General features: G+C 42.4%; 1 protein-coding gene across 1 annotated transcript; it reads left to right on the forward strand.

Annotated features, from left to right (window-relative positions):
* The first annotated feature begins 2,394 nt into the window (after positions 1–2,394).
* LOC113766718 lies at positions 2,395–7,101 on the forward strand. The gene is made up of 4 exons (XM_027310882.1): positions 2,395–3,244; positions 3,353–5,704; positions 5,854–5,917; positions 6,174–7,101. The coding sequence occupies exons 1-4, from the start codon at positions 2,395–2,397 to the stop codon at positions 7,099–7,101; spliced, it is 4,194 nt and encodes a 1,397-aa protein (XP_027166683.1).
* Positions 7,102–14,495: the final 7,394 nt, after the last annotated feature.

A 14,495-nucleotide genomic window follows, 5' to 3' on the forward strand; every position in this document is an offset into this window, starting at 1 on the left:
AGAGTGGGCTGCCTAGGAAGGAAAGCCCACGTGAGGCCCAACCCGTCGGGGGTTAAGCCCCCTTTATTAGGGCCGATATCCACGGCGCCCTTAGTCCATTTTCTACTAGATTAGGGTTTTCACTTGTAGCCTATATAAGGCACCATATTACATCGATAAAGGATAGACACTTTTATGATAAAAATATTGAGAGAGTTTTCTCCATAGCTTTCGAGCAAACCTTGAACAACTTAGAGTTATACTCTAGTGTTCTTGTTCGGCTTATCAATTCAAGAATCGCACTTGAATTGTGGCGCCTTCTACACTTGCCTGAGGTTCACTAATTCGTTTGATTACGGGTTGAGATAGTATCAACAAGTTCGTAGTCACGGGGATTAGAGGGGTCGTAGGGTTTCCGCTGCCACTGTTTCTTGCACCCGACGTCAAATCCAACCAGCGATCTTGGGTCGCGAATCTTCTCACCAACGAGATTCGTATCAGCTGGCATCAGAGCTAGCTTGTTGGTAACATAGTTATCCCTCTTTTCGTGTCTTAATTCATATCTGTCTCGGTAGCTCAAAAAAAAAACATTTTTTTTTTGTGCACGTTGCATTCTGGCCGCGAGTTCCTGGCCGCGAGTTTCCTTTGTTTTCGAGTCTGGTCATCATTGTTTGTTTCTGTCTTGTTGTCGTCTTCAATTTCTGGAATTTCTGGGAGTTAATTGTGTCGTGTTTGATTTCTTTTGTGTGAGTATCTCATCGTTTGTTACACAAAGGAAAACAAAAAAAAAAGGGCTTCCTGGTCGGTGACTTCTTCCAAGTCGCAAAGCTGCGACCTTGGAATTGTGCAATCTGTCCGTGTCCTGTTAGTTCCAATTCCATTGAGTCTTGTCTGTTAAATCTGCTCGTGTCTTGCTATATTGTTTCCACCGCTTGGGTTCAGCAGGATAAGGAGTCAGTCGGTGCTGAATTGTCATGCTCCCAAGTCGCACAAAATATTGAGTCAATAGCAAGTTCTGTCTTGCCGCACTTTCACTGAAAATTCTGTCCAAGTTGTCGCCTCATTGTTTGTGCATGATAATTGTTCAGCAGCTTGCTATCTTATTGTTCTCGTGATTGAGTCCAATCTGAGTCAAAAAAAAAAAAACCCATCAACACAAGTCGCACTTAAACCCGGACAGACCTGGGAAATTCTGCCCAACGAAGCCTGTGTTCAGTTGAAGTTGCTGTTGCGCCAAAAAAAAAAAAATGAACCCAGCAGCCAGAGGAACGTTTGTATCTTTGTTATGGTGCAATCCTAGAGCACTTGGGAAGAGGAATATGGTCGGCTGAACATTTAGAAAAGAAAAGAAACAAAAAAAAAGGGAAAGAGAAACAGCCGCTGAGGACTTCCAATCCTGATTGATTTCTAAATCCAAAGGAGTTTCCATTCTTATTGCTTCCTGATTTGTAGCCCCCACTTACCCATATTCATACCTTGGCATTGAACCACACCTCTGCACAACAAACAGACCCTGAAACAGCCCAACCAGCCGCACCTAACACCTTATTGCCTAGACAGCCGCACAACAAACAACAAACCAGTTTCCTAACAAAACAACCGCCCACTAGCATTTGCTTCCACTTTCGGTTACAACACCTTGTGAGCAGATATCAACTACTATCAAGGGCTAACCGACCCATTCTTGCACATTCCCCACAGAACCAATTCCCCATAAAATCATCAGCCAAGCCCAAGGCAGCCGTAACACAAAAAAACAAAACAAAATTCCAGCAAGCCAAAGTCCATCGAGTCATTTCAGCCTTGAGTCGTTTCTGGATTTGCCCATTGAGTTGTTCATTGAGTCCTGGTCAGTCTTGAGTCATTTATTGTGTCTTTCATTCTCTCCCATTCGAATGCCAAGCATTTGTTGACCTTGGTTGGTAAACGATCCAAAAAATCCAGCAACGCAAAAGGAACCAACTTCCTTGTCGGCTAGGTGTTTGAGCATCATTCTTAATTTTTTGTAGCTTTTGTGTCAAGTCTTTTCTCAATTTTTGTTCTTGAATATATTCTATCACTCCATTCTTAGTGTCCTAATTTTGTTTTTCCAGAAAATTTCCACTCTTACGAACCTCAAATTCTAGCGTGAACTTGATTTTTAAGCTAAATTTGAGCACTTGAGGAGCTCTACTTTCTTCAAGGTTTCGCAAGGGGCTGTGAGAGAATATTTTGGTGAGCTTATTAGAGTGATTTGAGTTACCATATACGAGTGTGAGAGTAAACACTTAGGGAGTGAAGTGACAAAAAAAAAAAGCAAAAGAAAACATTACTTTTTTCCCTATTTCCTTTGCTACTAACCCTTGCAGGTACACTTGAGACTCCATGTCTAGTGGAAACGAAGGAGTATCCCGTCCCATGAACTTTGAACAGATGATGGAGCAAATGGAGAGGCGTTTCCAACGCATGCTAGAACCCATTCAAGATGAGTTGCTGCAACTCCGAGCGTCTGGAACACCAAAAACCTCTAAGTCCTTGCGAAGGCGAAGGGGCGTGGAGGAGTCGTCCGATGGTTCCAATAATGATGATGATGATGAGGAACCTCGAATTCGACCAAGGCAAAGGAACCAGACTGGACCTACCGATGTATTCAAGGGAATCAAGATGCAAATCCCTGAGTTCAAAGGACGGTCCGATCCCGAGACCTTTCTCGAATGGTTATCCAAGATCGAAATGGTCTTTTCTTGCCAAAACTACACCGAGGTGCAAAAGGTGCAATTGGCCACCATGGAATTCACTGAGTACGCTGTGGTTTGGTGGGACCAAATCAAGAAGTCTAGAAGGAGAAATGGGCTACCTGAGCTTATTCCATGGCCCGAGCTTCGAGCCATGATGCGCACCCGCTTTGTACCTGGACATTACACTAGGGATTTATACCACCGGTTACAAACCTTAGTCCAGGGCAACCGGAGTGTGGATGAGTACCACAAGGAGATGGAGATCCTGATGCTTAGAGCGGATGTACAGGAGGATCCTGAAGCCACCATGGCGAGATTCTTGAGCGGGTTACGACCCGATATTGCTGAACGAGTGGAACTTCAACATTATATGGAGTTGCATGAGCTCGTAGACAAGGCTATTAAGGTCGAGCAAAGGCTCAAGCGAAGGGGTACCACTCGATCGAATTTCGGCAATACCACCTACTCTACCAACCGCCCATTCCAACCCAGGAATGATTCTCGGCCTTCACCAAATGCTCCTACACCAAAGCCGAGATTCGAGGGAGGTAAGGTGGGCAACCCTAGTATTAGTAAGCCTCCCTTTTCTACTCCAAAATTTGAGGAGTCTAGGGTACAAACTAGAGCTCGTGATACTTGATGCTTCAAATGCCAAGGTAGAGGCCATATTGCTAGTCAATGTCCCAATCAAAGGACTATGATTATGATGCAAAATGGTGAGATCGTGAGTGAGGACGAAGCCGAGTACGAAGGCATACTACCTCTTGACGGAGGTAGTGATGGGGAATCATCAAATGAAGAGGAGTTTAGTGCACCCGAGGGTCATTTTGGGACTGCATTGGTTGCAAGGAGAGCATTAACTGCACGTGTTAAGGAGGACGAGCTTCAACGGGAGAACATCTTCTACACCAGGTGCTTCGTCAACCAAGCACTTTGTAGTGTGATTATTGATAGTGGGAGCTGCACAAATGTAGCTAGTTCACTCATGGTGGACAACTTGAAGTTGCCTACAAGGGATCACCCGCGACCCTACAAACTCCAATGGCTCAACAACTCTGGGGAGGTTCGAGTAACCAAGCAGGTTCTTATATCCTTCCAAATCCATAAATATTCTGATGAAGTATTATGTGATGTAGTTCCTATGCAGGCTAGTCACATTATACTAGGTAGGCCTTGGCAGTTTGACAGACAGGTGACTTTTGATGGTGTGACTAATAAGTATAGCTTCTTGTACAACAGTAAGAAAGTCACACTAGCTCCCCTTTCCCCCAAACAAGTGCATGAGGACCAATTGAAATTGCAACAAGAGTTTGAGAAGTATAGTGCAAAAAGAAAAGAACATGAGAGAGCCGAGGCAAAAACAGAGAGAAAAAAGGCTATAGATAGCTCGGCAAGTGAGGTAAAAATTGAGGGAAAACAAATGCTCCTGATAAAAGCCAAGAAAGTGAGGAAGTTAATGAGAGATGAGCAGCCACTTCTTATGCTTGTTAGCAAAGAAGTAGCTCTGAATGTGCATGAACTTGATACTAACATACCTCTTGAGGTTAAGTCTCTGTTGCAGGAATATGCTGATATCTTCCCCGAGGACGTGCCAAGTGGATTACCACCGCTTAGAGGCATTGAGCACCAAATAGACTTCGTCCCTGGAGCTTCGTTGCCAAATCGGCCAGCTTACAAGAGCAACCCGGAGGAAACTAAGGAGTTACAAAGGCAAGTGGACGACTTGCTTGGCAAAGGATGGGCACGTGAGAGCTTAAGCCCGTGCGCTGTCCCAGTCATTTTGGTGCCCAAGAAAGATGGTACGTGGAGAATGTGCACTGATTGTAGGGCCGTAAATGCCATCACGGTAAAGTATCGCCACCCTATACCTCGCTTAGATGACATGCTTGATGAGTTACATGGGGCTGTGTTCTTTACCAAAATTGATCTCAAAAGTGGGTACCATCAAATTAGGATTAAGGAGGGGGATGAATGGAAAACTGCCTTTAAAACTAAGTATGGATTGTATGAGTGGTTAGTGATGCCTTTTGGGCTCACTAATGCACCTAGCACCTTCATGAGGTTAATGAACCATGTTCTGCGTCCATTCTTAGGAAAATTCGTGGTAGTTTACTTTGATGATATCCTAATTTATAGCAAATCTTATGATGAACACCTCGAGCATATTAGGGCTGTTATGGATGTACTTCGAAGAGAGCAGCTCTATGCCAATCTCAAGAAGTGTAATTTTTGCACTAATGAGCTTATGTTTCTAGGGTTTGTTATAAGTGCGCAGGGAATGAAGGTGGATGATCAAAAGGTGAAAGCTATTCAAGAGTGGCCAACACCAAGGTCTGTGGGTGATGTTCGAAGCTTCCATGGCCTTGCGGGTTTCTATAGGAGATTCGTGAGGGACTTTAGCACTATTGCTGCACCCTTGACCGAGTTGATTAAGAAGAATGAGAACTTCCATTGGGGAGATTCTCAAGAACAAGCCTTTCGCGCTTTAAAGCACAAACTCACACATGCACCTGTACTTGCTTTACCTGACTTTTCTAAGACATTTGAGATTGATTGTGATGCTTCAGGTATTGGAGTTGGAGCTGTGTTGAATCAAGGAGGAAGACCTATTGCCTACTTTAGTGAGAAACTCAATGGGGCTGCACTGAACTACTCAACTTATGATAAAGAGTTGTACGCCCTCATTCGAGCACTACAAGTTTGGCAGCACTACTTAAGGCCTAAGGAATTCGTGATACACACTGATCATGAGTCCCTTAAATACCTTAAGGCCCAGCACACCTTGAGCAAAAAGCATGCAAGGTGGATCGCATTCGTGGAGTCCTTTCCGTACGTAATTAAATATAAGGCTGGTAAGTCTAATGTGGTTGCGGATGCACTCTCACGAAGGTACTCTCTACTCACTTCCTTAGATGCTAAGTTGTTAGGGTTTGAGCTGATTAAAGACATCTATGCCCAAGATAGTGATTTCGGTGAACTTTACCTTTCTTGCAAACACACTGGGCAAGGTAAATTCTTCATTTCCGATGGTTACTTGTTTTATGCTAATCGGCTTTGCATCCCACATGGATCCATCTGCGAACTTTTGGTACGAGAATCCCATTCGGGTGGCCTTATGGGACATTTTGGGGTTGATAAGACTCTTGCCATGCTGCAGGAGCACTTCTATTAGCCGCACATGAGGAGAGATGTTGCACGGGTGGTGGAGCGATGCTTAGCTTGTAAGAAAGCTAAATCCAAGGTACACCCGTATGGCCTTTACACCCCGTTACCTATTTCTAGTGCACCATGGGTCGATATTTCTATGGATTTTATACTTGATTTGCCTAGATCCAAGTATGGTCATGACTCCATTTATGTGGTAGTTGATAGATTCTCTAAAATGGCACACTTCATTGCATGTCATAAAACTGATGATGCATCTCATATTGCTAACTTATTCTTTAAAGAGATTGTGAGATTGCATGGCATTCCTAGGACCATTGTCTCAGACAGAGATGTCAAATTTCTGAGCTATTTTTGGAAGACACTCTGGTCTAAGTTAGGCACCAAATTGCTATTCTCTACTGCCAGCCACCCCCAAACTGATGGTCAAACTGAGGTGGTAAATCGTACATTAGGTACCTTGTTGCGTGCCATCATAAAAAAGAACTTGAAATCATGGGAAGAATGTTTACCTCATGTTGAGTTTGCTTATAATAGGGTTATCCATTCTACTACTGGTTTCTCTCCATTTGAATGTGCTTATGGTTTTAATCCACTAACACCACTTGATCTAGTGCCATTACCTAGTAATGAGCGCGCACACTTGGATGGTAAGAAACGTGCAGAGTTTGTTAAGCAACTGCATGAGAAAGTCAGGGCTAACATTGAGAGGAGAACTGCTCAATATGTCAAGAAAGCTAACAAAGGTCGCCAAAAGTTGATTTTTGAGCCTGGCGATTGGGTGTGGTTGCACATGCGCAAAGAACGCTTTCCTGTTCAAAGGAGGAACAAATTACAACCACGGGGTGATGGACCTTTTCAAGTGTTGGAGCGCATCAATGACAACGCCTACAAACTTGACCTTCCTGGTGAGTATGGAGTTAGTGCTACATTTAATGTCTCTGACTTAGCTCCTTTTGATGCAGATGATGCGTTTGATTTGAGGGCAAATCCTTCTCAAGAGGAGGGGAATGATAGCATCATGGTACGTGGGCAGGCCAACAATGGCTCGGGTAATCGAGGAGCTGAGGATCACGTGCTCGCCCCAAGTGGACCCATTACTCGGGCTCGCGCAAAGAAACTTCGTGAGCAACTCAATGTACTTATTCAGGCCATACACAAGTCCTTTGAAGGATTCATGCATTCAAGTGAAGGTGGTCGCGGTCCGATAATGAGCATTGAAGCTACACTTCCGTTTTAGCATCATAGTTAGTTATTTCCACATTAGTTGATTAGATTGAATAATTGGCTAAGTGCATATCGCACGTAGAATCGCCAAGGGTAGGATTGCTAATTTACTCATTATTATTTGCTAGAGTGGGCTGCCTAGGAAGGAAAGCCCACGTGAGGCCCAACCCGTCGGGGGTTAAGCCCCCTTTATTAGGGCCGATATCCACGGCGCCCTTAGTCCATTTTCTACTAGATTAGGGTTTTCACTTGTAGCCTATATAAGGCACCATATTACATCGATAAAGGATAGACACTTTTATGATAAAAATATTGAGAGAGTTTTCTCCATAGCTTTCGAGCAAACCTTGAACAACTTAGAGTTATACTCTAGTGTTCTTGTTCGGCTTATCAATTCAAGAATCGCACTTGAATTGTGGCGCCTTCTACACTTGCCTGAGGTTCACTAATTCGTTTGGTTACGGGTTGAGATAATATCAACAAGTTCGTAGTCACGGGGATTAGAGGGGTCGTAGGGTTTCCGCTGCTACCGTTCTTGCGTTCGAAGTCAAATCCAACAAGTGATCTTGGGTCGCGAATCTTCTCTCCAACGAGATTCGTATCAGACAGGCTAAAAGAAAAACTGAGAGCTAGGAGGGAGCTGACGGGAGGAAAGGGAAAAAATAGCAAAAGAAAAAGTTGGGGAATGACGGCTAGAAACCGGGGGGGGGGGAAACGCAGAGAGGACTAGATGATGGCTGGGCTGTGAAAAACAGAGGGGCTGAGGGTTTTCGTCAAGAGGATCTGAGGTTGGCGGCTTCATAAACAGAGTGAAGAGCAACGGCAAGAGAATCTGCAGAGTAACGGCTGAAAACAAAAAGGTAGGGAGCTGAGCATCGAGTGACGGCTGCGAATCTGAAGGAAGGAAAACCCAAGGGGAAGACAGCTGGAAAAGGGAAAGCAAGCAAAGGAAATCTGGGGAAAATTTGAGAGAAACTTCAAAGCTGAGAACGGGAGGAGGAGGATCACTCAACGAATCAACCATTTCTGCAGCAAAAGTGCCCGAGCGTGTCTTTGGGAACCCTCATGCGTATCTGGGCAGATTTCAAGGTCAATCAAACACGCTAACACTTTCAGGTAAAGATTTTCCCTTATTTGTGAGGATTTCTACATGTTTTCACAAAAGATGAAGCCATCAGATGTCATTTTCTTGATGATTACTACTGGTTCAAGCTCTTGCTGATTCTAGGATTCTGTCATACTGTCCATTTGCTAAGTTATGATTCCGTAGGAAGGGTATGATCAATAACAAGAGTTTAGATCTTATAGTAGCCACCCGATGAACTCATGGGTTTTAAGTTTACATTCAGTCTTTACATATGTGAATAGGCAAACCCAGATAAATGTCTTAAAAATTGCAGACAGGTCTGTTCTGATGTTTCTTTGGCTGTAGCTTCTTTGGGTTTCTTTGGGTACACACATTTGATGATAATGGGGGGTAAATTCCTTACATGTAGTCTTTAGATGACAAGTGGGTAAAGCTTATTTGAGTTTTTCATGTCAATACTTTTAAACTAAGATAAGAGAAACAAAGGCTGCTGCATTCGGTCTTACCTTTTGCTGTTTTGTTTCTTGCATTTGTTTCAACAATTTTGGCCATTCAACTTGATGTCTGATCTTATTTGGAGAAAGGAATTGGATGGGTGAAGATTGGTTTGAGTTGGCATGTTTGAGTCTAAAATATTTGAATCGTGTTTGAGCATTTGCTGGAAAATTCATCAGGATTGCTGAACCTGCTGAACCTGTCGCATAAAAATTTTCAGCATGAACATGATGTATCTTCTACGTCTTGACTGGTTTGGATTTTGCATTTGTGTGTCATAATGTTTAGTTCAAAGTTTAGAGGTTTGATTGAAAGGTTTATGGTTAAGGTTGGTGTTCAAATCTGAAGTGTTTATTTGGAAACATGGCCGCAGCAATTTGCTTGTTGTGAGAAGTTTTTTTAATTTCGGTTGGCATGAAGTTTTTTAAATGTTGCATGATTTCCTTTTATGTTTTTGCTTGTTCGGATGTCCAGCTCCTGTTTTGTGTTGTTTAGTTTACAATTGAATGTTGGATCAAGAAAGCTTTGGGAAATTGTGACATCAAGTCTGAAATTATGTTTGGAAGTGAAACAAAGTGCAGCAATTGTTTGTTTTCTTGTTGCAGAATGTTATCTTACGCTAGTCTGCATGCATGCATGGAAATTGATCCAAGAAATTACCCTTTGGCCCCCTAAGTCTTCCCTTGTTCCACTAGGGCCCAATCAATTGAATAATTTCATCAACTTGGCCCTTGGCAGTTTTAATACTACAACTTCATTGCTTGTTTGTTTCAATTAACTACCATGCTTTGTCAATTGCACTTAAGTCATGACGTTAGGGGCTTTATGACCAAGTGAGCTTGGGTTTGCCTATTTCCTTTAATTTTTCCAAATAAATTGGTACCTTGACCATTTCTTTTATTTTGGAGGATAAATAAGTGATTTCACTTCATTGGGGCCTAATTGCAAGGGAGGTAACCTCTATCTCCTTAACTTTCATTTCTCCTACGTGCTCCTACGTGTTATGTGAATATGCATGTCTACTTCGCTTTCCTTGCCCTTCTTTAATTCCTTGCATTTATTTCATTTACTTTACTTTTATTTAAGTTATTCATTATGGGGTATGTGTACACCTCTTGGCTTGTAATAGATAGGGCCTGGAGGAGTATTCGATGAAGACCTGTTGAAGACATGTGCCTAGCTAGCAAATGTAATAGTTAGGGCTTTAATTGCTTTATGTGTCTTGCATGCTTAGTTGCTACGTGTTAATTTGCTTTGTTAGGGCCTTGCATTTAGTCGAGCATGCTAATTGTTATGTGCTATGTGTTTATGGGTGTTTGGCATGTCTAATCGCTTTCCATAGCCACGAATGAATGTGATGGATGAATGTACGTCACCACACTAGTCCAATGCTAGTTGTGGCTCATTATTTCATTAGGAATTCATAGAAAGGGCTAGTCCAACGCTAGACCCAATAGGCCATCCCCTTTTGTTAGTGCATATTTGCATGTTCACTACATGTCATGCATTTTTCTTAGTTTTATCATTGGCATGCTCCTCGAACCCCTTTTTCCCCTCATTTTTAGGTTTTGCATCTCATACTAGTTATAGGGCTCATTTGCTTGAGAGTCCCCTTTCGATAAGGGAAACGAGCGAGTGTTGCTACTCGATAGCCTTAGCACGCTAGTTTTGCCTTCTAATCAAAGGGAAGATTAAGTCACAAAGTTAGGACTCCCCGTTCCCGTCTTGATGCATTCCTATAGGATTCATGCATTCTATTCATTCACTATCACATACACTTACTTTATATTCTAACCCTTTTTCCACATTCTCACTTCACACTACTTTTGGACGTTTTCACTTAACTACTCACACTTTACACTTTTATTTGCACACGTGCACCTTTATATCCCTTCACTTGCACACGAACACTTTTTATCTTCGTTTGCACACCTCCACTTACATCCTATTATTTTTATCATTTTTCTCACTTCACACAAACTCACACTTTCACATGGCATGCATTCCACTCATTTTACGTCATTTAGGATTGTGTGTGACCTCTCCAAAGGATCATTATTGGGCTTCACAATTAATGTGATTGGCACCACTCAACCTTTGAAGAGAAATTTCCCCCATGTCCCCCTAGGTCTAGGTTTTTGCATTCATATAGACATATCCAACACGCGATACATACCTTGGGTAGAAAAATTAGGAAAAATTGGTTTAAGTCACGCAACTAGCCTTGGCTAGGTCGAAGGGGTGCCTTGGATTTTTATCCTTGCCTTCCCCTTCGTCAAATGTGACCCCCGATCCCTCTTTTGGTTACGTAGACCCAAAAGTTCTCTAAAAGGGTTTATTTACTTTTTTTATTCAAAAACAAAAATCATTTTTGGGTGACTTGGTACACCCTAATTCTATACCAAGTGGCGACTCCATTTTTTAAGAAACCCTTTTGAACTTTGTTTGGCCAAAATCGTCGCATTCTTAAGTCCCATGGCCTTTTACTTCTCATTTCATACAGACTCACATCTCACACACCACTCACATCAATCAAAAAGTGGGGCGCGACAGAAGGCATTGAGTTGGGTTACCACCAAATCCTTCTGAATCTCAACATTTAAATCCTGGACAAAGCGCCTTATCCTCCTTTGTTCGGTCACAATTAGTTCGGGAGCAAACTTAGACAACCTGGTGAACTGGCTCTCATATTCGGTGACAGTTTGAGTTCCCTGCCGAAGTCTAATGAATTCATCTTCTTTCTTTTCCTGGATCAGAGGTGGAAAATATTTCGTGTTGAACTCTCTCATGAAATTCACCCATGTTCTTGGGGTTTGTTCGTTTTTCCATTTCAGTCTTATGATATTCCCCCAAGAACGGGCCGTTCCTTTCAGTTGAAAGATAGCAAATGTGACCTGTCGCTCCTCAGTATAGTGTTGCACGGCAAAAATATCAATCATCTTCTCTAGCCACCTCTCGGTCAAGTCAGGGTCGGGTCCTCCAAGAAATTTCAGTGGCGAGAACTTTTGAAATCGTTCAAGAGCTTTATCCTCACCCTCGGTATGATTACTAGGATTTTCCAGCTGAGTAATAGGATTTTGGCCTTGTTGTTCCACTACGTGAGCCAAAAGGTCAGTCATACGTTAGATAGCGGCAGCTACCTGAATGTTAGGGTCCATTCCAGGTTCGGAATTAGGTCCAGGCATTGGTTCCTGATTTCCTCCTTCATTTACGGTTCCGCGCCCCCGTCCCCGTCCATTACGAGTACCGTCCATTTGGCTTAACCAGTCTAGGGGTGAAGCGCGAATACAATATTAAAATATAGTATGCAGGTATAAGTGATAAAAGTAGACAATATACATATAGCACATCTAACACAGACAGATCACACAGTAGCAGTCAATTAGATACAAGCAAAAGGAAACATCCTTCGTGATACTAACTAAGCCAATGGCACAAGAGTAACCAATTAAAAGCTTTCCCCCTCTAGGGCTCTAGCCATAATCTACGAGAATAACACAATTTATATCTTAGGCAGGATTAATCATCCGTAATGAAACCCTAACATATCACATGAAGTTCAATAGAATCAAATTTCTAGTCCGCCCAAGTCATTTCTAACCTAGGCTCTCGTCTATTTAGTAGTCGGACACAAGAATCCTAAAATAAGATAATTTCGCAATTCGGGCTGGCCAGTCCCAAAAGTAATTCATCTACAATTGAGATTCTTACCTGACCTACAGATCAACTATCTCCAAGCACCATGATAAATGTTTAAAACTTATAACACTTCACGATCCATAACTTATGGTCAAAGAGCACTTAGTCCCTTGCACTCATTCACATGATCGAGACCACAACACCACTTGGCCCCAAGCTCACTCCGCGCAGAGACCACGCGAAGCAGGCTCTAATACCACCTGTGACAGTCCCACCTTCCCCTAAGGCGAACCAAAGGGATCAGCGGACTGCCTGCCCAACTCTTGCCAGGACTAACGAGGCAATAAAACACAATCTCAAACATTCCGGAAGATAAAAGCACGCTCAAACGAATCAAAAGTCATGAAACAGAGAAACGAAAATCGGAGCCGCACATGAACAGTGCCGGCCATGTCACAATCCGGTCGGATTCCTGGCCGGATACTGGCTAGAGAGCAACTGGCCGAATGCCACAAATTCCAGGGCAATCCGGCCAAGTTCTGGCCGGATTCAGCCCTGTCGTTTCCCGCCACAATTTTTCTTTCGCCGTTTGAAACCCAAATCTGTCTGAAATCCATCCAAGCAGCAACAATTCATATAAGCATCAAGATGAGCCATTTACAAACCAAAATAGCATACAAACGATACCAAACATACTTGTACAAGTATGATTTCAACTTTACAATCCAAAAGAGAGGGTTGGCTCTAAATACCAACACTTAGGGTTTTCCAACCATGGAGTAGCTATACAAAACATCTAAACTAGCTCATCTCAGGCTTCAAAATTACAGTTTCAAAAGTGGTTCCCTGAAAGGAAAACAAAGATAACGAAACGGGGTGAGTTAGAAGCACAATGAGGTACCAAAAGTATAAACAGTAGAATCAGTAGAATTCATGAGAAAGCACTTTGGAGGCACATATTCACATCAAATACGAGAAATGAATGAACATCACAATGTAAAGGATACATGTGGCTCTGAGGAGCCAAATCGCCGTTGCTATATTTGATCCAACCTCGTTGACCCTCCGTCAACGTTCAAATAAAGGAACCAGTCCAGTAGAACACCACTTTAACGCTAAAACCCCGTTCACCAAACATACCCCTTACCGGACCCGAATGCCAAACAGGAATAGGAATGGTAATACTCGAGTATACCGAAATCAAGAGTCTCAATACCCAAAGATTTCCCAGAAACAGGTACCCCTGGATTGTCAATTATCTCGATCAAGCCCTTACTGGCTCGATTTAATTAACTCCCCATGAGGTTGAGTTCAAGTTTAACAGGACGATCATTGGACACACTTCCAAACGATCTCATAACAAGTGCAAGTAACAAGTTCAAATACATAACAAGTACAAGTAATAGATTCCAATTCGTTCAGTACAGGCAAGAGAACGAGTGTGATGAAGTACACCCTCGTCTCATACAAGATAAACAGTCAGGAAAGGCATTCAATAGCAATTTGCAAGTACAGAAAACCAGTTTAGCAACAATTCAAGGGAGTGGTGCACTCACCAGGTAAAGCAAGGATACGTCAAAAGTTTCAACCAAGGTAGGGCTCTAATCACCAAGAAACCCTAGAATAACCAAGGTAAATAATTATGGTTCCCATAGTCACAAATCCAGTAAATGGAATGCATAAATGAGGCTCGACTACACGTCGTACGCCTTTCCAGGTTAAGTACTAGTACAAAAGAATAAAATATGTCTTTTCAGCAAAAAGGATAACATTGGTCCTAGGGTTACAAACAACTCCTAAAACCCATCATTTTTACCAAGATCACCTCAACTTGAAAGAATCGCGTAGCCCTAAAATTTTGGGCATCATGCCCTCTGTATTTACCTATTTTCTAGCCATTTATGACTTCATTATTTTCCTAAACCAATCCCAAAATCATACACAATATAAATTCATCACAACAGCTGTTCAATAGACTCAAAGTCGTTCAAGTACAAGATTTAGCTAGGAAAATGACTAGAAATGAACTTTAAGCTAAGAAACCAAAAAGGCAGATTCACCGCTATTTAGCGTATCGAACATAACCGAAGCTATGCTTATTGGATTGAAGTGCAAGTTATATTGTTTCGAAGCTAAGACAGAGGGCTATAACTTTGATGAAGACTACTTAGTCCAGTTCTCACCCT

This window comes from Coffea eugenioides, chromosome 3, assembly GCF_003713205.1.
Source record: "Coffea eugenioides isolate CCC68of chromosome 3, Ceug_1.0, whole genome shotgun sequence".
NCBI lineage: Eukaryota > Viridiplantae > Streptophyta > Magnoliopsida > Gentianales > Rubiaceae > Coffea > Coffea eugenioides.

Bases quoted from the DNA above. Each gene is read 5' to 3' on its own strand.
- LOC113766718 (XM_027310882.1), top strand. From the start codon at position 2,395: ATGGAGCAAATGGAGAGGCGTTTCCAACGCATGCTAGAACCCATTCAA. The intron at 3,245-3,352 runs GTAAGGTGGGCA...TCAAATGCCAAG, and splicing joins AAAGCCGAGATTCGAGGGAG to GTAGAGGCCATATTGCTAGT. The intron at 5,705-5,853 runs GTAAATTCTTCA...GCCATGCTGCAG, and splicing joins TTGCAAACACACTGGGCAAG to GAGCACTTCTATTAGCCGCA.